The following is a 22,863-nucleotide window of genomic DNA, read 5'->3' as shown; positions in this document are numbered from 1 at the left end:
CAGGGGAGTGATAAAATTCTTGTTTCTGCAAGGAAAGTCCGCATAGGATATTCATGGTGATATGTCGCAGACAATGAGGGATCAATGCCATTCATATTCTACAGTTAAGAACTAGGTAGCCGAATTTAAAATAGGCCACTTCATCATCAATGATGAGGAACGTCCTGGACCACAGGGTTCTCCTTCTTCTCCTCACTGGACAGATTGAACTAGCTGTGCTTAGATACCTAAGACAATTGGTTTATTTATACTCAGTACTGGCTTGTTTGGTAAATTACCCTGCTTGTGTTAGTAGAGAATGATAGAAAATAGCTGGAGGAAAGCACCACTCCACAAAGATTTTGGTAGATAAAGGAGGTGACTGTTTTTTGTATATCTTGATCAAGTCAGAGTTTTAAAGGTTTCCCTCTCTTTCACAGACTTAGCACAACCTGTCAGATTATAATCAAAATATACAGGCTTTATAATAGTGTAAATAAAAGTTTCAGTAATGTGTTAGCTATACTGAAGTTGTTTTGAACTTGCCTCTATTGAAAAACATCACACGTGTTTTTAAAAAACCTCTCAAAACAATGACCTTGTAAAAATACTTGCAAATTTGGGTTGGGAGTCCTACAGTCCACCTGATGTCATTGAACTGCAACTCCCAGTAGTTCAAATCAGTATAACCAACAAAAGGAATATTGGAAGCTACAGTCCAGTGCCATCTATACAATGTCTTCTAATATAGTTGTGATTTGAAATATATTGCCACCTTTCTAATTTTGACTTCTCTTTTTTTAATAGTAAGTCTTCAATCTAGAGACAGGATAGGCACAGGAGGGCAAGTTGTGGACTGCAGTAGATTATTTGACAATGATTTACCTGATGGGTAAGTTAAAAAATTGAATGCAGGAACAGAGCAAAAACATTAGTATTAAAGCTAATCAGTAATCACTACTGCCAATTTAGAAAATAATTTGTTCATGGTAATTGTTAAACGGTTTTATGCAATATTAATAATGTGTTAGTAGTATCATTTTAAAAAAATCAAACAAGAGAATTAACTGTATCTCCAAATGCCATATGGAAGCTAAATAATTTGAAACATTAATCATTTTTAGTCCATGATTCAGATCATTATTATTTTTAATTTCAGTATTTTGAATAATTGTTACCTTTTAATCTTGACTAATTCTTTTTAAGCTCTGAGAAGGAAACTTGTTTTCTCTTTGGATCATATGCATTTGTCACCTTTTACTTTCTGTATTATGTAAAAACAAAATTGACTGTTTCTGCATAGGTACACATACAGCATTCAGAAATGCTCACTGAATGTGGCATGGTTTTGTGTTTTTACAACTCAATGTTTACTGATCCTTATTCTTCACACCACTTGGTATTTGATCACAAACTACTACTGAAATTATAATTATATTGAATTCTGTGGTTTCACACTGATGTGGCATTAGAGGCTGTGCAATAGCGATTCAAATGTGGAAGGATGGGTGTATTGTTTTCTAATTTGTACATATATAATATGATTGGGGTGGCATTTAATTATGTACAATGACAGTAACATTATGTTTATGTTTTGATGTGGCATTGAATTATGCCGAATGGTTCTCACAATTAGAAAGAACTTCCTGACTGTGAGAGCCATTCGTCAGTGGAACTCTCTGCCCCGGAGTGTGGTGGAGGCTCCTTCTTTGGAAGCTTTTAAGCAGAGGCTGGATGGCCATCTGTCAGGGGTGATTTGAATGCAATATTCCTGCTTCTTGGCAGGGGGTTGGACTGGATGGCCCATGAGGTCTCTTCCAACTCTTTGATTCTATGATTCTATGCCAAGCTGTAAGCCGCTCTGAATCCTCCTCGGGGGTGAGATAGGGCAGGATAAAAACATAATAAATAAATAAATAAATCTAATTCAGAAGAAGCTAGAGACATTTTCTATAATGCATGGGAAAGGGCAGCTGTATCAGAATGTGATTCAGGATTTGTCTTATACTCACATAATGGCTCCTCTTACAGAAAAAAATTCGATGTTTGGGGGGTGTTCCCCTCTACACAGTACAACTCACATGTTTCAGGAGGTTCTTCTTACCTACTGTGGGCCATATTCCGAAAGATAGCAAGATAGAAATCAACAACCACATTTGACAGGATAAGGCACAGTTCTCTAAAATGATATTCCATAGGAAGGAAAGAATTGGAGTCCATTTCTACTCCCTCCCCCCACTTGTATGCAGGTAAATCTTGATTCATCCCACAATGTGTTGTGTCATAGCAATGAGTGTGTAAATCATTGGTTCTCAACCTGTGGGTCCCCAGATGTTTTGGCCTTCAACTCCTAGAAATCCTAAACTGGCTGGGTTTTCTGGGAGTTGTAGACCAAAACACCTAGGGACCCACAGGTTGGGAACCACTGATGTAAATGAACATAGTAGGTTAACTGTTGGCTGAAACCCACATGAAACAAACTTGTGAGAAGTAAGATTTGCTTTGCTTTTGTCATATACATTTTAGTTGGGAAGAAAGAAGGACAGCTTCTGGAAGAATTCAATACTTAAATCACATTACACGAACAACACAGTGGGAGCGACCGACAAGGTAAGAATTATTTGACAGAAGATGTATACCGTGAAATTTCAGAAAATGAATCTCTGTTCCCACATTTTTTTGCAGCAATCGGCAGGAGCTCACTGTTTCAAGAACTTCTAGTTAATATATATCTGACCACTCCCTATTATTGTAATATACTCATGTATAAGCTGACCTCACGAATAAGTCGAGGATAGGTTGAAAGCCAAAATTATAGATTTACTAGGCATTCAAAAAGGCCAGAAATGAAGATAACAAAGAGGAGCTGTTCATTTTAGCTTCTCCCAGGACCGTTCTCCTTTTGCTACTCTATTCAGAGAAAGGAGGTGGTTTCTTTTTTCTTAAGAGTTAAGGTACAGTATTCACATTGATCCATGAATAAGTCAATCAGGTTTTTTTGGACTGATTTTTCTAGACATACACATGAGTATATAGGGTAGTTTTGCCACTTGACAATGTTGTCCTTGGTTACAAGGTTTTTCCCTAATGTTGCTCCTATAATGTTACTTTTTCTACTGCTCAATCTGTGTCTTAGTAAGAATGAGATATAAATATAACGGAAGCTACTTTATATGCCTGTGATGCAAATAGTAAGACAAGTGTGAGGTATGGCACTGTTCTTTCATGTTTAGATACATTTCATATTGTATAATGTTTTAAATTGAGGTTTAAGGTTTTAATTGAAATTTTTATTGTATATGTTGATAGCATCTTTGATGCTTATGTGAGGCCACCCTGAGTCCCCTTTGTGGGGAGAAGAGCGAAGTAGAAATGAAATAAATAAATGAATAAATAAATAAAATTTTCCCCTTATCCTCCATCTGTATGGTGCTGCTCATACTAATCCTTGCAATAATTTGAGAGAAATTAAGGTAGGGATGGACCTGTTCGCAGGTCCATCCCCACATTAAAAATAGTTTTTAAAGTTTTAAATATTCCATGTTAAGAAAGATAGAAATCAGCAGCCACATTTGATAGGATAAAACACAGTTCTCTAGAATTGTGTTGTCTTGTGAATACAGTGATACCTTGACTTTCGGATATAATTTGTTCTGTGACAAAGCTCATAACTCAGATCTTGACTTGCAGTTCAAAGCTAAGTGTCGAAGGAGCGATGGTTTGTACCTCAAAAAACCTCGTAAGTTGGTGCACTTGTAAGTCAAGGTCTCATTGTAATCTGTTTGCTAATTTGCAATCCTAGTCTGCAGAGCAACATGCAAAGATCGTTGCTTCATATGACATGCTAAAGAAACCAGTCCTTGTTTGATTAGCATTTGGCTTGTGGGAAGGAGCAACTTGAAACTAAACAGCTTGCTTATTCAGTATAAGCCATTATTCTGGAATGTAGTTACTATGTTACCTGGACTCTTCATTTCCCTCTCCCTTGTTCCCTTGGTTTCATTTGAAGTAGGATCTAAAAGGCACGTATATTGCTATACAAAGCAGCATTGAATATTTTGTGGCAACAACCAGTACTTAGATTCAGCCCCCACCCCCAAGTCATTTTTATTCCAGAAAGAAAAGTGATAATACAGGGTGAAGCAGCATAATTTCCTTTTTTTAAATGCACGCCATTCAGTCAGTTGAAGACGTGTCGGAGCGCTAGTGGTCTCGTTTGAGAGGCAGGAGTATAAAGTTTTGTCCTGATACAGTTCAGTCGCCATCATGTGTTGGAACAGTGAAGAGCGTGCTTTTGCTGTTGAGGCCTACTTTTCGAGTGGATTTGGAGTGGCCGGTTCGCTCTCCAAATTTGGCCCCTTGTGATTTTTTTTCCATGGAGTTTTTTGAAATCCCGTGTTTATGTGAACTGTCCAAAGATCCCTACAAGATTTGAAGACCAACATCCAGGAAGAAATTGCCAACATAATGCCTGCTATGCTGGCAAGAGTCATGACAAATGCCAGAAATCGGTTTACTCAGTATATGGTGAATGGAGAATGGGGGACGTCATCTACCTAATTTGATCTTCAAAACTACGTAAAACAAAATTTTAGGTATCTGTCTACATTATAAAAAAAATCTGATTCATACAATGGGTTTTATTAAGTTTTGAAAAAAGGATGTTATTCTGCCTCACCCTGTAGAAGAGCAATAACAAAACAAGCAAGCAACTTTGGGGGATATGTAATATTGGAAACTATACAACTATATTCTATCCAGTGCTATAGAATTACAACTCAATACCTATTAAAAATAACAGAACATAAACAATAAAACAAAACACACAAATACACAAAATATTAGACTAAGAAACAGACAAAAAGACAGCTCTATGAACCTCACACTCACAGTCTGATGGTTTTTATTCCTTATTAGTCTGTTCCCTTTAAATTATATATAATCACGCCTTTACTTTTGTCAATTCTTTTCTCATTCATAAATCCTACAATTGACAAGTGTTGTGAAAAAGTAATAAACACATCCCAAGCTTCCTTTAAGTTGGTCAAAATTTCTCCTTCATCGGCATGGTCAATTCATTCATCTGAGTTAGTTCACAAATTTTTATACTTAGATTCTGTTACTAGGCTTCTGAATTGCATTGATTAGAATGGATTTGTTGACATTCTTGTCACTGATCGTAATACTTTACCCATATTTTTAGAGTAATTTTCTTTAATAAAGGGGAAAAATCATCTTCTACTGCATGGCCTCTGTAATTAAAAAAAATAGTTTTATTGAATTACTGGATCTAAAGGAAAATACATACAAAGTTGGACATTACTTTGTTGTTGAAGAAAATCCAACAAATTCAGCAAAGGACAAGAGGGATCCTCTCACCTCTGCAGGAGACTACTGTATACCATGCAGCTGTGGACAAGTCTTCATAGGGACCACGAAATGCAGTGGCCAAACAAGAATCAAGGAACATGAAAAGCACTGCAGACTAATTAAACCAGAGAAGTTAGCACTTGATGAACCAACCTGGACACAGCATATTATTTGAGAACACAGAAATGCTGGACTCCTCTAACAACCATCATGTCAGACTACACAGAGAAGCCATTGAAATCCACAAGCATGTGGACAATTTCAGGAGGAAACCATGAAAATGAACAAAATCTGGCTACCAGTGTTAAAAAACTTTTAAATCAGGACAGTAAATAAAGAGCAACACTCAAAACAGGAATTCCAGACAGGAATTAATCAAGGCCAGATCACATCTCCCAACAAAGGATTCCCCCAGGCAGCAATCAGCCAGGCTATGAAGCTGCAAGCCCATTCAGGGCTAATCAAGGTGTCCAGTTGCAACATTCACACTTGCCTCAAACAGACAAGAGTTTTTTCTCCCACCCTGGATATTCCACAGATATGTAAACCTCAACTGCCTAGCTTCCAACAGACCTCACAACCTCTGAGGATGCCTGTCATAGATGTGATTGCAACATCGGGAGAGAATGCTTTTGGAACATGGCCATAGAGCCTGGAAAACTCACAGCAACCCAGTGGATATTACTAATCAATAAAATAAGAACTGAAACAACAACAATACCAAATGATTTGCTTCCTATAAGTAAGGCAGAGCAGCATTCCCAACTCCAGTTTCATTTATCATTCATTTCAGGTGATGGAACATTTCGTAGGATCCAGGCTTTCATTGACAGCACTATGATGGTTCCGATGCAAAATGTCATTCCAAAGTCTAAGATGATGTGGCAATGGATGCCTTGATTGTGTTTTGTATTGACAAATTCAATAAATGGATGCAATTTCCCAACAAATGTCCTGGCTTCTTTGTCCCTTGGTAATGTGTATGTTGCTTGACAATTTGTCTAGTAACCAAGCATCCTAGATTCACTTCTGCCAAGTATTCACTGATTACCTGTTTCCAAGGAATGTTTCCATAGAAGCAGCTAAAGTAAAGAATATAATTAGATTTTTACACTTGTTTTTTCCTAATTAAAGAGGTAACAGTCGGAGAACTGAACAAAATGATATCTTTTCCCCAGTGATGGTTGAACCTAGTTCCAATTTATTATGCCAAAATCTTTTTACGCTTGGACAAACAAGGCACCTTTGAATAGATGTTCTTAAGTCATTTCATCGTCTCTATCCTTTTGGGCCAGTTTTTTCACCATTATTGACATTTTAATTATAATATCCTTTATGAATAGTTTTAGAGCCCTGGTTGAGTGGGATTTCAAAGGAGCTGTACATGTTAGTCCAGATTGCTATTTTCACTGTTACTAATTCAGATTACCAGTCTCCCATAGCACATTGCCCTCTGCTGTATTTATGTTCAATTAAACTATAGTAAATTAATGACACCTGACCCTTTATTTGCTGAGTAGAAAGATCATAGTCAAACAATGTCAGTAGTCCCCTAGACAGTAATTTAGAAGCAAAGGAGAGTGCACGTGTAGACACTGACAACTGACAGATAGGCAGTAATTCCATGTCACTTTCTGTTGTATAAAAGGAATCTCTTGTGCCTGCAATGACACAGAAAAGGGCAGGACTCAGGTAAAATGCTCCTCCACACCTCTAGAAAGAACTGGGAGCATAATGTGTGTGTGTGTATTTATTTATTTCTGGGGTCTTTGGAGGTATGAGTGTGCAGACCTCCAAGGTCTTCTGGTGGAATAATTTTTCACTATCTTTGAAGGTCTCATTGGCAGTAATATCTGCTTACCACCTTCCTTTGCAAGGACCTTCATCTTCCTTGCTGTATCTGCTTTCTTAGGTAAGAGATCTCCTAAGGGCCTAATAAATGTCTGTTTATAACCCGCACAATCTCATTTGTTAGTGATCCTGCTGCAGCTCGTGAAAATCTGTTGAACCAAGAGTAATGTGCAATCTCCAACTCCTTACTCTCCAATTTGACTTTCTAGTTGTAACAAGTGTACACAAGATGTTCAAATGAATTCTATTTTTTCCAGTTTCCCTTTCTACTCCATCTGAAATGTTACTCTATTCTTAGATATTAGGCAGAAATTGCCTCTGGAGCAGTCATGTGACATTGTCACTCAAATGTACTTTATTATGCTGGTCCTTTGTCTTATAAACTTTGTCTTATAAACCTGCTCCTGGAGGACTCTTGAAATACACTGTCATATTGGTGATAACTTTGGCAGCTTTGGTTCATCCTGGAAACCTATGTGATCGAGTCACTTGATTCCAGGTATCAACTTTCATCAATCATTACAGTTTTGGTATCTGACTAAAACAAATACCATATATTCTGGCGTATAAGACTACTTTTTAACCCAAGAAAATCTTCTCAAAAGTCAGGGGTCGACTTGTACACGGGAGTTGTCTTATACACGGGAGTAATCTTATATGCATGGGAGTCGTCTTATATGCGGGAGTCATCTTATACGCCAGGAGTCGTCTTATATAGCGGGTGCTGAAACTTCCAATCCGGATTGAAGAATCTATGGTTGCTGCATATTGTGGGGGGACTCAAAAATGTCAGTGGCCGCGTCCCTGCCGTATGCAGCGACTGTATGAAAGCATTAAGGGCGAAGTTGTACGAGTATGGTAGAAGAAAATCAATTCATCAGGATTCGTGGACTCAATGCGGTCTCGATTGTGAGGTGGGGGGGGGGCTTCACCGGGAAGGTTTAAGTGAAGTGTGCAGCAAGCTGCAGGCATCCGGGGCACCCGGAGTATGGAAAAAAGAGATAGAGTGGCTCTGGGCCCAGAAAAACACACCTCTTTTACCTGTCTGGCCCGCCCTTGTATCCTATTACCGTACCTCCTCCTCTGCCTCTCAGATCTCGCTCCTGAAGACTGCAGTGAAGCGGTGAAGGTGCGCATGTGCAAGATCTGAGAGGCAGAGAAAGAGGTACAGTAATAGGAAAATTACCATATTGAAATCAAATCTGATGCTTTTAAAAAAATTATTTGGTGTGCGTTGGAAGAGGGGTAGTCTTATACGGCGAGTATATCCCAAACTATATTTTAACTGGAAAAGTTGGGCATCGTCTTATACACCGAGTCGTCTTATATGCCGGAATATTATTTCAGTGAAACTATTCTTTCTTCTGTCTTCACTTATCTTCTATTTTGCCTCTTGTAAATTAGCAGCTAATCACCCACATGGGTGAACCATAGAGAATAGGATGCTTGTTTGTCACTGGTTGTTTGGTTGTTTGTAATTGCTTTGAACTCTTTATCATGGCTTTGCAGTGAAGGCCCCACTAGACATATCCACTGAGGGTGTGGGGGACAGGGACCCTGCCAAATATTGCTTCGTTTTGCAGCGTTACAAATTTGGTTTTGTGCTGGTGCAATACCTGTCTGTATGAATTCACAAATGAACACTCAAAGAAAACTGTTGTTTTTTTAAAAAAAATAGGCCAGCCTCAGAATATTCCAGTCCTGGTCGACCCCTGAGTTGCTTTGTGGATGAGAATACGCCTGTCACGGGAATCAATGGTGCAACATGTGGACAGACATCTGATCCAAGGCTAGCAGAGAGAAGAGTGAGATCTCAGAGGCACAGGAACTACATGAGCAGGACCCATCTACATACGCCTCCAGATTTACCTGAAGGATATGGTACGTATTGCTAAAACTGTTTAACTGTCTGTTTGATCCTTACCAAGTCTGTGTATGATTGACCATTTCCGAAGAAGCCTTCTGGCAAGTCTTTGCAGCATTGATCTTGTCATGGTTACAGCTATAAAGTTTTTAAAAACCCTTTGTTAAATAATTCTGTGAAATGATTGTTGGGCTAGTAGTGATTGTGTCTGCAGGATTTTTGTTTTGTCGCATGAAAACGCATGGTTCATTTGGCAGGAAGGAGTTAGGAGATAACTTCAGGCATAATAAGAGAGGCATTTCTTCCTCATCTATCATAATGAAAAGAACAAAGGGAGGAGAATTCTTCATGAACTATTGGACAGTGAAGATAATCCATTTTCCTTGTACACTGCCGTAAGATCCCATAAGTGGTGGAATATAAATATTTTGATTGATTCATGAATGCAGTAAGGCCAACATTCATGAAGGATTCAGGTGAAAATGTTGATAAATAAATGTGTGAGCTAGGCATAGAAGACAGTATTGGTTGTGAATAGTAATAAATGTGTATCACATAGAACATTAGTAGATGTGTAGGGCAAGCCTCTGGTATAGATAAAATTGAATGGAATGCTGACTGCTTTTAAGTTAATTCCCACCATTAATAGCTGCTGAGTAAAATGTGATGCAGAAATATTCTTAGAGTTGGAAGGGTCTACAAGGGCCATCTAGTCTAAGCCTCTTCTATACAGGAATTCACAGCAAAAGCTCTTCTGGAAGATGGCCATCCAGCCTCTGCTTTAAGATCTCCAAAGAAGGGGAATTTACTACTCAACAAGCAGTCTATTTCAGTCCTGAACAGTTCTACAGCCAAGGTGGTCTTCCATATTTGACATAAAGTGCTCATTTTGGGTTTGTTTTTTGTTTTTTTGCATCTATGACAGTTGACAAAATCTTTAAAAATAACGAAGATTCTTGGAATTTGTGCAATCTGAGCCTTTGATCCAGCACCGTTTTATGATATGGTCATAAATAAGCATATTGTTTAGATTTCCTGCTTAATATGATCCTTCTTACTGACAGTACCATTCTATATGTTTGCATGTGTGCTGGGTACATGCAATAATACAATTCCCTTGTATTTCTAAAGAAACAGTTCTATTATTTCAGTCCATAAAACCATAAGGTATTGGGCTACTTCCAGAACGATGCTACCAGTGAAAAGGCAATGCAGTTATTCCATCTTTGCCTCCATCTCTTTCATGTTAAAAAAAAGAAATAAGGATAGAAAAATATGGGAACAAAAAGAAAATGGCAGAGTCAAATCCCTTTAAGTTGTAATAAACAAAGTAAGGCAACTGCATAACAGAATGGCCTAATCTAGAAGCACCCTCAGACAGCGTCAGATACAGTGACACTCTCCCATGGTCTCATCAAAAGGTTGCAATAGTTGTCATACACAGCATAGACATATCGTATATACTAGAGTGCAAGCCAAGTTTTTCAGCCCTTTTTTAAGGCTAAAAAAGCCTCCCTTGGCTTATACTTGAATCAAGGTTATTTATTATTTTACTGCTCCTCCTCCTCCTCCTCCTCCTCCTCCTCCTCCTCTTCCTCTTCTTCTTGCATTTACATTATTTTACTCTATTATTATTATTATTATTGCATTTATTATTTTACTCTATTATTATTATTATTATTATTATTATTATTATTATTATTACATTTATTGGAATGATATGTAAGTACATATACATAGAAGAAGCTTAAAATAATGGTTTAATCAGAGCTGGACAGTCTTATCTTAAATTACAGCTTTATGTAAATATTCAAAAACATGTAACCTACTGATGCCTCAATTAATGTGATTTTATTGGAATCTATTTTTATTTTGAAATTTACCAGTAGCAGCTGCATTTCCCACCCTCAGCTTATACTCGAGTCAATAAGTTTTCTTAGTATTTATGTTGTAAAATTAGGTGCCTTGGCTTATACTTAAGTATATATGGTACAGAGGATTGTGCTTTAAGAAACTGAAATCAAACAAGTCCTACCATTCCAATTGGGCAAGAATAATGAACAGTTTGTACATATAACATAAAAGTGGAATAAAATATCACCTTGGGAAAATGGTTTGTATAGGATAATATAACCCCAGTCCTGTTTATGTCTCACTACTCTCACTAAAGCACACATGGACAACAATTCTGCAAAAGATTGAATTTTGGACTGATCTCTGGGGAATGAGAATTTTACAGATAAATCACTGCTGTGGCATATTCAGTCCTTGATTTGCTTGCTCTACAATTCATGTTCACTGACATTTTCTTCAATCAAGGAAACAAATCTTTTTATTATTGGTGTTTGTTTTCACATTGGTATTTTTTAATGAACAGAGCAAAGGACAACTCAGCAAGGACAGGTGTATTTCCTACATACTCAGACTGGTGTAAGCACATGGCATGACCCCCGTGTACCTCGGTAAGGGAATATTTCGACTTTGTTTTGATGTTTTTAAATTGAGGGTTTTTCCAAAACAATCTAGTAATGTTTACCAACATATAGATAATAAATGAGAACAGCATGCCTTGTTGGCATGGCTATCTGTATCTGTTTGCGCAAACTCAGATTTGGAATTTGGTTCAACAGTTAAGAATTTATGATTTCACTGAAAAAGTAAGAAGTACTACATTCTTCAAGCCTGTGTTTGAAGAGTGGTATGGACATTGTCGTGTTCAAAGCATCTAATACTTTACAGAAGCTGCATAGAGCTATGGAAAAGTTTCCAATGGCCCAGATGGGATTTCAGTGCCTTGCATAGCTTCTTTCCTCTGCCTTTGACTCAAAAAACGTTGGAACAAAATATAGTTTTCAGATCTGCCTGTCTCATCAAACTTGTCTTGGATTTCTCTGGCATAGAATGTTTAACTTTCTAAGTACTATGTGTGTGCAGCTGTGCATATTAGCTGAAATACGGCTTGTGAAATTTATTTTTATTAACATTAACTCTCATGCACACAAATTAAAGATAATTTGCATTGAGTGCATTCTGGGATGTTTTTTGATCTCAACAAGTTTGAGGAGATAAAAATGTCCCATGTCCGCATGAGTGTTTGTGGCATTGGATAAGGATATTCCTCAGTATTCAGATATTCAAAGACAGGCAGCGTGTTTACATGAAGCAAAACACTTTAGTGGTGGTCAGATCTCTTTTTCTGCATAAGAAAAAAAGAAAGACAAAGAGAAATATAATTTTGAACTTCTAAAAATACTATTGCTGTTATTGCCAATTCAGAACAGAACAAAGACTTTGTTGAGAATCCCACCCCCCAAATAGGAAAAGGATTTAAACCCTGAAGAAAATTGCTATTTTATTAGTTTCAGAAAGGATATGATGTTTTAGCACTCCAGCAGCACCACTACCATCGTTTATGCTATTTTCTTGCTTGACTGAATCATAGAGTTGGAAGAGACCTCATGGGCCATCCAGTCCAACCGCCTGCCAAGAAGCAGGAAAATTGCATTCAAAGCACTCCTGACAGATGGCCATCCAGCCTCTGTTCAAAAGCCTCCAAAGAAGAAGCCTCCACTACACTCCAGGGCAGAGAGTTCCACTGCTGAACGGCTCTCAGAGTCAGGAAGTTCTTCCTAATGTTCAGATGGAATCTTCTTTCTTGTAGATTGAAGGCATTACTATGCGTCCTAGTCTCCAGGGAAGCAGAAAACAAGCTTGCTCCCTCCTCCCTGTGACTTCCTCTCACATGGCTACCATGTCTCCTCTCAGCCTTCTCTTCTTCAGGCTAAACAAGCCCAGCTCTTTAAGCTGCACCTCATAGGGCTTGTTCTCCAGACCCTTGATCATTTTAGTTGTCCTCCTCTGGACACATTCCAGCTTGTCATATCTCTCTTCAATTGTGGTGCCCAGAATTGGACACAGTATTCCAGGTGTGGTCTAACCAAGGCAGAATAGAGGGGTAGCATGACTTCACTGGATCTAGGCACTATGCTCCTATTGATGCAGGCCAAAATCCCATTGGCTTTTTTTGCCGCTACATGACATTGCTGGCACATGTTTAACTTGTTGTCCACGAGGACTCCAAAATCTTTTTCACATGTACTGCTCTCGAGCCAGGCGTACCCCTTTCTGTATTTCTGCATTTCTTTCTGCATTTCGTTTTTTTCTGCCTACTTGGAACATAGTATTTCAGTGGGCATTTTCCTCTCAACTTAATAAGCTGTTCCATCAGTGATTAGATTCACCCCTTGTGTGCGAGGCTCTAAAGAAGGAGATTCTGAGATTAGATGCCACCTTCCGCAAAACTATCTGTTCTCACTGTGAACCGTTACCAAGAGCAGTAGATTAATGTATGCCTTCAGCAAGGAGCTTCCACATTTTGATTTTATTCAAGCTTCCACTCTTGCTCCATGCTGTGAATAAATGTTATGTCTTTTTATTTGTTTTACAGAGTATAAAGTGCTTTCTATGGGGAGCAATTAATAGGTTTTAGCATTATTTGTTGTTTGAATCCATCATTGGCTCTGAGAATTTCTGAATGGTATATCTGATTGCTTTGCGCTGAATACTGTAGATTTTTCCACTGAATCCTTTCAGGCTTTCCTCTCATAACTTCTGTCATGGCATCACTTGTCCTTCCTGGAGAGGATCAAAAAGAATATATATCAAGACTTTTGAACAGAGAGAGAGGTTGTTCCTCTTTAAAGCACTCATAGATGTTTCCATTTATCACGCTTTGACCACGGAATAGCATGAGATTTCCCTCTCCGGTGTGTTACACATGGGGAGAACAAGATTTTTTTGGGATAATCCATCCCCACATACACACAAACACTGTTTTTCAACAGTTAAAATTGGAGGCCAGCTATGTTGCAGGGGGCTGATGATCATAGTTTAAAGCGCATCTGACAACGATGTCATAAAGGTCTATCTTGTAGCTCTAGACCTTGGCAAATTTTGCAACGGAATGTGATTCTGCAATACTAAAATGTCAATTTTGGTAGGACAGGCGTCATTTGTCATTGGCATATAATTATTTCATACAGCATTGCCTTTTTTCCATTTACAGTAATTAAATTTGTTTACTTCTGCTGCTATGCTAATTGGTGATTGGTGTGTTCAAATTTTCCTTCTGCCTTTAGACTGAAAGGACCACCTAGGGCCAATATTGTTTCCCAAGCTTTACCTACTTTATAATGTGTAAATCATGCATATATAGGAGCCCCTGGTGGCGCAGAGGGTTAAACCGCTGAGCTGCTGAACTTGACTGAAAGGTTCTGATCTGGGGAGTAGGGTGAGCTCCCGATGTTAGCCCCAGCTTCTGCCAACCTAGTAGATCGAAAACATGCAAATGTGAGTAGATCAATAGGTCCTGGTTCTGTGGGAAGGCAACAGCACTCTATTCAGTCATGCCAGCCGCATGATCTAAGAGGTGTTTACAGACCACGTCGACTCTTTGGCTTAGAAATGGAGATGAGCACCACTCCCCAGAGTTGAACACGACTAGACTTAATGTCAAGGGGTAACCTTTACATTTACATGTATGTGCATATGCTCCAGGTCTCCGTTTTATTTATTTTCTATATTGTTGCATTGATGGACAAGCTCTGGAGGTCAGAAGGCTACCTAGATGCCCATTGTCAAATCTGATGAGGTGGTACTGTATGTTAGTTGTAAAAGTACTGTTATTTGTATGCCAGTTCATAAACAAACTGCTTGTTCTGGGCCTATGAGTCTGATTTTAGACACTGGGGTGTATCTTGATTTATGGTAAATGGGAAAAGCACTACTAATATACATGTTGGCTTTACCCCTTTAAGAATACCCTCATACTGTACAAATGGAAAATGACCCATTACTGCTCCACATGGGTGGAGGGCAAAGCTCTATATTGAATTTATATTCATTATAGGCATAAAGTCAGAGAGTATCTGAACAGTTTGTCTGCTATTCTTGTCTGTTGGGGAAATATGGAACTGGTGGGCTTCTTGTTATCCATTTCTAGTTTATGGCAGCTTAAGGGATGAGGAATATTTCTTTATTGCGTATAGCATCTGGTTTTCACAGTGGGCAAAAACTATGTGGTGCACTTTATACCCTTCATTGAAAATACCAATGTATTTGCAAATGTTCATCTTCAATTTTAAGAAAAAAAGTAAGATATTCTTAAGAGAGTGCTATCATCTTTTAAGAATATTTGTCAAAACAATTGTTCAAGTCCTGTCAGCAAGTATGGCAAAGGATGTTATTTTTGTTTTTAAATCAGCATCACAATGATTGCTAGTGTATTTGTTTGTTTTGAAAAAAGTAGGCTATGAGAAGAGCTTTCCCAAGGCATGTATAGTGGATTGTTTTTGTCAGACTGTGTTTTTCTTTTCCTTTGGTGGGCTCGTTCCTTGGGAGTAGAGATTCCAGCTGAACATATCAAGTTTCTGAAACAATGCATACACTCAGGCTTCGTGGAATTGTTATGTTACATTTACACTTGTTCGACTCAGATGCCAAATGCTGAGGTATTTTTCATTTTATGTTTGTTTTTGCAGGGATCTTAGCAACATCAATTGCGAAGAGCTTGGTCCTTTGCCTCCTGGATGGGAGATCCGCAATACAGCAACCGGCAGAGTTTATTTTGTTGACCATAACAACAGAACAACGCAATTTACGGATCCACGGCTATCAGCTAACTTGCACCTGGTTCTAAAGTGAGTCCATGATGTCACCAGTCCATGTGGATTAATATTTAGAGAATGAAAGTGTTTTTGATGGGGTGTAGTCAGTAGACTCTGAAACCTTGCATTATGTAATTTCTTAGTGTTCAGCACAGGTCTCTTAAATCTGTTGTCATGTGCCATGAAGATTTTATATGAGTCACAAATATACTATTAAGGGAATTCATGGAGGAAAATATACATCACAAGCATAATTTATATTGCAGTTAATAATAATAATAATAATAATAATAATAATAATAATAATAATTTGTATTCTGCCCTATCTCCCCGAGGGAACTCAGGGCGGATTCCAACAAAAAAGGAAAACATTCAGTGCCATCGGACATTCATAAATATAAGTACAAATAACAAACCAACCAGATCCCAAAATAAACATCTAAGACAAAATTATAACCAGAAATTTTAAAAAAACATAACATGTCAATTAATCTACATCTAACATTTAAAACATAAGCATAAATTTATATAAAGCCAGAATTAAAATTCATTTAAATTAGTTATTAAAATTATTATGAGGCCAATAAAACCAACAGAACTAACAGAGCCAGAGTATAATATGATTTCCAGTCAGTGACATATTAAGTATATTTAGACTTCTTAATACTTCAGACTAAGCAAAACAAATGCTAATGGACACTCTACAATCCCAATTCTGTGCCTGTTTACTCTAAAGCCCCACTGCATAGAGCTTGCCCTAGGAAAGTGAGCATTTGATTGTAGTACAAGCGTCCAATGTTTTTCACCAGGGTAAAGTTACTCTAGACATGTAGCACCTAGTTTTTACCCAGCCTGTTTTGTTCTTTTAAAATTATACTTTTCCTATTCATTTTTATTCTTAGTCATCTTGGCTCTCTTTTTTTGAGAGAGACTGTAACATTAATATCAATTAATTTATCAATGAAAACATAATAATAATAACTATTTTTTTTGGTTAAAACTGTTTATTTTGATTATGGTACATAACAGAAAAGCAAACCATGGCAAATCAGATATAAACAGGTACCAATATTTTTGACGTGTACATGCCTATCTACCTTATTCAATCAATCAGTTAATTTTGACGTTAAGTACAAATTATTATCATTTACATGTCTTAATACACATAAACTTGCTATTTCTGGCTGTTTTCCACTGCTTTCAGTCAGAGCTTAGTATTAATTTTTTTCATAACATTCAGGAAATCAGCACATGCCAGTTTACACACATATCCCAGACCTTACACTCAACCCAAAACCCCTATCCTGAACAAAATAAACCCTCATCCCCACACCCGTGCACCCTTTACCATGACTTCCCGCACCGAAACACTATGAAGCCTTTAAGCCTATTTATCTATCCTTATTCATGGTAAACCTAAATCCCTAGTGGAGCTCCTCTATATTACTGACTCTATATTACTGACTCTCTATTCAGATATGCCATGGCCAACTTCCATTTTTCTAGAAAGTCCTCATTACTCTTATTCCTCCTGTTATAAGTTAGTCTGGCCATTAGCATATATTCTCGCATTCTAGTTATACCCTGCCACCATCTCTCCAAGGGGACTCGGAGTGGCTTACATGAGGCCAAGCCCGACAACACATCAATAAGACAAAAAACAATAAGCAAAAAACAATACAACTAATATAGCTCACATATAAACAGTAACACGCAAGGATTTTAAAAACCTATGGCCGGGCCAAATGTAATAGTTTAAAATTTAAAAAATAAACACTGGGCATGAGCAGAGGTAGGATGTTTCTAGTAGGAGGGTTTTAAAGGAAATGAAGGGAGAGCAATCCAATGAGTAGTTAAAGTGCTTCTGAGGACATTTTGCTGGGGATTATTTCCTCATTCAGGGAAGGCACACTGGAACAGCCACGTTTTGAGGTTCCTCCTAAAGACTGCCAATATGGGGGCTTGCCTGATATCCTTAGGAAGTGAGTTCCAGTTGGGGGGCCATCACAGAGAAGGCCCTCTCCCTCGTCCCCACCAATCGCGCCTGTGAAGGGGGCGGGAAAGAGAGCAGGGCCTCTCCAGATGATTGAGGAGATCGCGTGGGTTCGTACACGGAAATGTGGTCTGCTTGTTGCTCTGTGTTTAGAACCAGTAGTTCCTTGCTTTGAGTCCGCAGATGTCCTTAGACTCTCTGACCATCAGCTGTGCTGGGAGTCGAGACCCAGCAACATGTGGGGGTCTGTAGATTAGAAACCATTATTCTAGGGGGCAATTAGAATTATTTGAAGCACATAAGCCACTAATTGCTTCAAAATGCTACATATGTATTAGAGAATGGATGGCATATGTTATTGTAAGAATATGCATTTTGTTTGGGTTTCATCTTGTACACGAATCTGAAGCTGACCATGTTCCCAACCTCAAAAGCTTTTGAGAAAAAAAACAAGAGCCCTCCAATATTTCTGTGTTTCCAAGATCAAGAAAGGAAGAGATTTCAAAGATATATAGAAGACAATTTATTGCTCAATGTGTTTTGCGTTATAAAACTTCCTGAGGGATAACTGTGATTAAATTCTTTCAAAGGGAAGCAAAACCTTGAGTTATTTTGAGATGAAAGACAAAACTGTGTCTATTTCACTTTGAAACAGTTGCCCCAAGAAAGATTTTCAACCCATAAAGTAATGGGCAATAAAATTATCTTCTCTCTAGTTGCTCCTGCATTTTGCGCTTCTCTTCCCTGTCCCTCCTCCATTGGTTAGCAAGGTTTCCAAGAGCAGGAGAGGCTTTCAAAGTCACATTTTCTATTGTCTAGACAAAACTATCCATTTGTTCAGACACCCCTGGAATTTTCCTTTGTTGTTCCTCAATCTTGACGCCTTTTAAATGCTATTTCTAGGAAACACCTGTGTAGCATTAAGTAGATGCTCCATAAAAGGCTGAATGGCTAGAAAACCAAGTGCATCTGAAGGGAACGGGGCAGCAAGAAGCCAGAGGGCAGGATTAGGTGATGAAACTCTGGAATAGGAATCTCTTTTTGGAGGTAGCCTGAGAGGCTCCAGCAAGTTAAAAATGTTAAATCGTATCTTCCCATTGTATGGAAATACAGGAAGGTGTGGCTAGTGTATATCTACTGCTAGAAAATACAATATTCATTCTTATCAGCTGGGATATGTTGGAGGTCTCTGCAAATGCCTACTGCAGAGGAATGTTTACGTTTTTATTATTATTAAGCATTTCTTTTGGATTTCGCAAACACTTTTCTTTTTTTCTCAGTAGTAATGTTCTATGAGTAACTGATTTCATCTATATAGATTTCTAAAATAGCTGACAATAGACTTTAGAAGAAATCTCGTGTTTCTTACAAATTCTAAAATCATAGAAGCTTTTTGTAATTCGCAAGCTGTTCTAACCACATACTTCAGCTTTTTCATTTGTACATCTGTTTTTCATTATGAAAGGATTTGAAAAATCCAATGAGCAATGTCATCAACAAAAAATACACATTTTGATATATCTATAACCTTTGATTTTCTAAACAATTAAGATAAAATTGTCAATTTTACTAAAATTACATCTACCACCATCCCTCCTCATTTGCAATTTTGACCTGGAGGACTGAGAACATTTCTAGAGAGGACATATCTTGTTGGATGCTGGTAGGTGAAAACACGGATCCTGGGCCCATGGATGCAGAGTCGTACTGTAGTAGATTTTTAGAATCAGGAGAATTGATCACAAAAAGGATATAATAAGCATTGATGACACTTGGCATTTTACCATGCTAGGCAAACATATTAAAATGGCCTCTGGTACTCCATCTCTTACAGTCTCATGTCTTTAGCTCTAGTTTGCTTAGCAACATGTTACTGCATAGCATCATAGGTTTTGTCAAGATAGGTGACTATAGAAAAGGAATATCTCCACAATAAAGTTTATTAAACAAAGCAAAAAAGGACTCAGAGACACTTAACTCAGTGCCTCTGGTCAAAAACACAAAGATAACAATCAGTCCTGGTTCAAAAAGAAACTTAAGGCAATAATCCGGATTATCCGGAGAAAAAAATCCGGATTAACACAAAGTGCTCAGAAAGTCACACAAATTAGCACAGAAAACAAATGGTTAACAAACAGAAGAACTGTGGAGGAGAAAGCGTAGTCAAATGAAGTCTGAGGTCGTAGTAAGCCAAATCCAAGGTAGCGAAGTTCCAAAGCGTCGTAGTCAAGGAAGGGGGAAATCTGCACCCACAAGAATCCACGTCAGATCGAAAGCACATGAATGGAAGCAGTAACCTGTAGATCCAGGACCCAATGCCAACACGAAACAGGCAGCGACAAGAACCCAATGCACGAACCAACACCTTGCCTTCTGCGAAGATTCACCATTTCAGAGCCTACTTTTATCTTACTTCCTGTTTGCCAATCCTCATTACCAGAGAAACCCATAAACGTGTCACTAGACGTCGGCTCCACACATACATCTTGTACCTCTTTAACCTTAGTCCAGTCCAATGTGTCATCCCCATCCTCATTACTCCCAGACCTATCACTCCCAGAGAAACCCATAAATGGTTCGTCATCTGTGGGAGTAGCAAGTATATCCCGGATCCTCTTCCTCTCACGCTCTTCATCTGATTCCTGCTCCCAAGTAACCCTCTTTGTTCCTTGCTTACCATCCATTGTATCTCCTTCCTCTCCCTCACTCATTGACTCTTCGTCTCCAGAAAACCATTCAAATGAGTATTCGTCGGTAGGCACCATAAGTATATCCTGGATCCTTTTCCTTTGTTGTTCTTCATCTGACTCCTGCTCATGAGTAACCCCTTTCCCCCTTCTGGCACTCATACTACTGTTTGCAACATTACTTACAGGCTCTACTATAACTATAGTTCTTCAAGTGGTCGTCTGGGAACTCACATAATGCCATCCGTCCTACCTTTGTTGTGTCCTGTCTATCCTTAGATCTTTGGCTGCTTTGCTGTCCAGGGAACTGAAGGTTTAGGTGGGAAGTGCACTGCTCTGATCTGTGGGGCTGGGTGGAACTACTGTCAAAATGCTTAGAAAAGATCTCTAGAACATCCTGTGGGTCCCCAGATGTTTTGGCTTTCAACTTGCAGAAATCCTAACAGCTGGTAAACTGGTTGGGATTTCTGGATTGGGATTCACGCAAAGAACTACAGTTATAGATCAGCAACCTGTCCCCCTTTGGTATGTACCAAATGCTATCTTTCTGTACAAATATAGCTGAAATAATCAGCATAATAACCAGAATGCTTATGCAACTTTTGAACATGCAATTTTTTTCCATTTGTCCACCTAGGAATTGTGTTGTCTGCCCCGCTTGCTTCATCGTCTGTAGTTCATACACATTTTTAAGAAAAAGGCTGCAAAATATGGTCTAATTACAATGCAGCACATGTTCCCATTACTTCTAACCTCATAGCTGTAGAGAATATCAAGAATTCTTTAATCTTAAAATGCTTTCTTATGAAGGCCCCCACCCACATGCACAGTCCAAATTTAGCTCTGATACATTTTTAAGCACAGCTAGTGAAAATATTCATGTATCCCCGCCAACTGGCTACATGTGAGTTTGCCTACATTCCTGTGGTCAAGACTAGTCCAGGTACAAGGGGCACCACCTTTGCCAAAGTGCCTGTACACACATTTTTGTAAGCTCATTCTTCAGGAAAGCCATTTAAAGCAGTGTGGTATCCAGTTTTAGACTTTTATGTGTGTGTGTATCTTGACGTAATCCTGAATATTAACATGAAAGACATTAAAACATACAAAGGAAACATGAGAGCTTTTGAACATTTGACATAAAAATACTGCTGCCGCATACTTACTAGAATGTTTTAAACCCTCTGAAGCTGGTTGAAAAATATCAAACCAGACAGACGTGCATGCCCTCAGTCATCTTAAAAGAATTGTAGCAAAACAAGACATTGTAACTATAGTAACCACCATTATATTTGCCTGAACATTTTGATTCCATTGCCTATTGATTAATTATGAGAAGAGAAACAACTGAAAAACTTGAATTAATCAGAGCTTCTATTTTTTTTCAGCCGTCAGAACCAACTTAAAGACCAACAGCAGCACCAGCAGCAGCAACAGGTAGTATCATTGTGCCAGCTTCCTGATGAAGCCGAATGCCTAACGGTGCCAAGGTACAAGCGGGACTTAGTGCAAAAGCTTAAGATTCTGAGGCAAGAGCTGTCTCAGCAGCAGCCCCAAGCTGGACACTGTCGCATAGAAGTCTCCAGAGAAGAAATCTTTGAGGTAACTTTGAATAAACATTTTATTTACAACAGAATACAGGATACTGGGCAGGACAGAGCAAAACAAGCCGGAGGAAACAAAAACGGCAAATGGGAAAAGAGAAAACCATGTCATACTGGCTCAGAGGGTTATTGCCCCATAAGTTAATGTGTGTCTATTAGCATTTACAGTAAAGGACTGCTTCCCACAAAATATCCATTGCATCAATGTTCATGGCTTTATTTAATTCAGATTATTGGGTTGTTGTAGGTTGTTTTGGGCTCTATGGCCATGTTCTAGAAGCATTCTCTCCTCATGTTTCGCCTGCATCTATGGCAGGCATCCTCAGAGGTTATTGCTAGTATATGCTAATAATGTAATGTAATGTAATGTAATGTAATATATTGTATATACATATAATAATTATAATATTATAATGTAATACAATATAATAATACTACTACTAATAATATGATATTATAATTATATATTTTATATATTACTAAGAATATTACAATATAATGTTATAGATCAATATAGTAATATATAATACTGATATTGTACTATTTTTATTTTTGTCGTGTCAGGAGCGACTTGAGAAACTTTAAGTCGCTTCTGGTGTAAGAGAATTGGCCGTCTGCAAGGACGTTGCCCAGGGGACGCCTGGATGATTTTATGTTTTTGTCATCCTTGTGGGAGGCTTCTCTCATGTCCCCGCATGAGGAGCTGGAGCTAGTAGAGGGAGCTCATCCACCTCTCCCTGTATTTGAACCTGCGACTGTTGGTCTTCAGTCCTGCCAGCACAGGGGTTTAACCCACTGCGCCACCGTGGGCTCCATATTGTACTATGCTAATTATATCTATATCTATCTA

General features: G+C 38.3%; 1 protein-coding gene across 3 annotated transcripts in view; it reads left to right on the top strand.

Annotated features, from left to right (window-relative positions):
- The window catches only part of SMURF2 (SMAD specific E3 ubiquitin protein ligase 2), a 93,273-nt gene that overhangs the window by 49,462 nt on the left and 20,948 nt on the right, over window positions 1–22,863 (top strand). For all 3 annotated transcript variants that reach the window (XM_067464213.1, XM_060763101.2, XM_067464214.1), the window contains 6 exons: window positions 787–871; window positions 2,506–2,589; window positions 8,879–9,081; window positions 11,442–11,526; window positions 15,604–15,762; window positions 21,798–22,011. In XM_067464213.1, the coding sequence (XP_067320314.1) occupies window positions 787–871; window positions 2,506–2,589; window positions 8,879–9,081; window positions 11,442–11,526; window positions 15,604–15,762; window positions 21,798–22,011 (830 nt within the window). The remainder of the gene's footprint in view (window positions 1–786; window positions 872–2,505; window positions 2,590–8,878; window positions 9,082–11,441; window positions 11,527–15,603; window positions 15,763–21,797; window positions 22,012–22,863) is intronic.

Source organism: Anolis sagrei, chromosome 2, assembly GCF_037176765.1.
Source record: "Anolis sagrei isolate rAnoSag1 chromosome 2, rAnoSag1.mat, whole genome shotgun sequence".
Lineage (NCBI taxonomy): Eukaryota > Metazoa > Chordata > Lepidosauria > Squamata > Dactyloidae > Anolis > Anolis sagrei.
The sequence above is the reverse complement of the archived record's forward strand: the minus strand, read 5'-3'. Positions and strand labels throughout refer to the sequence as shown.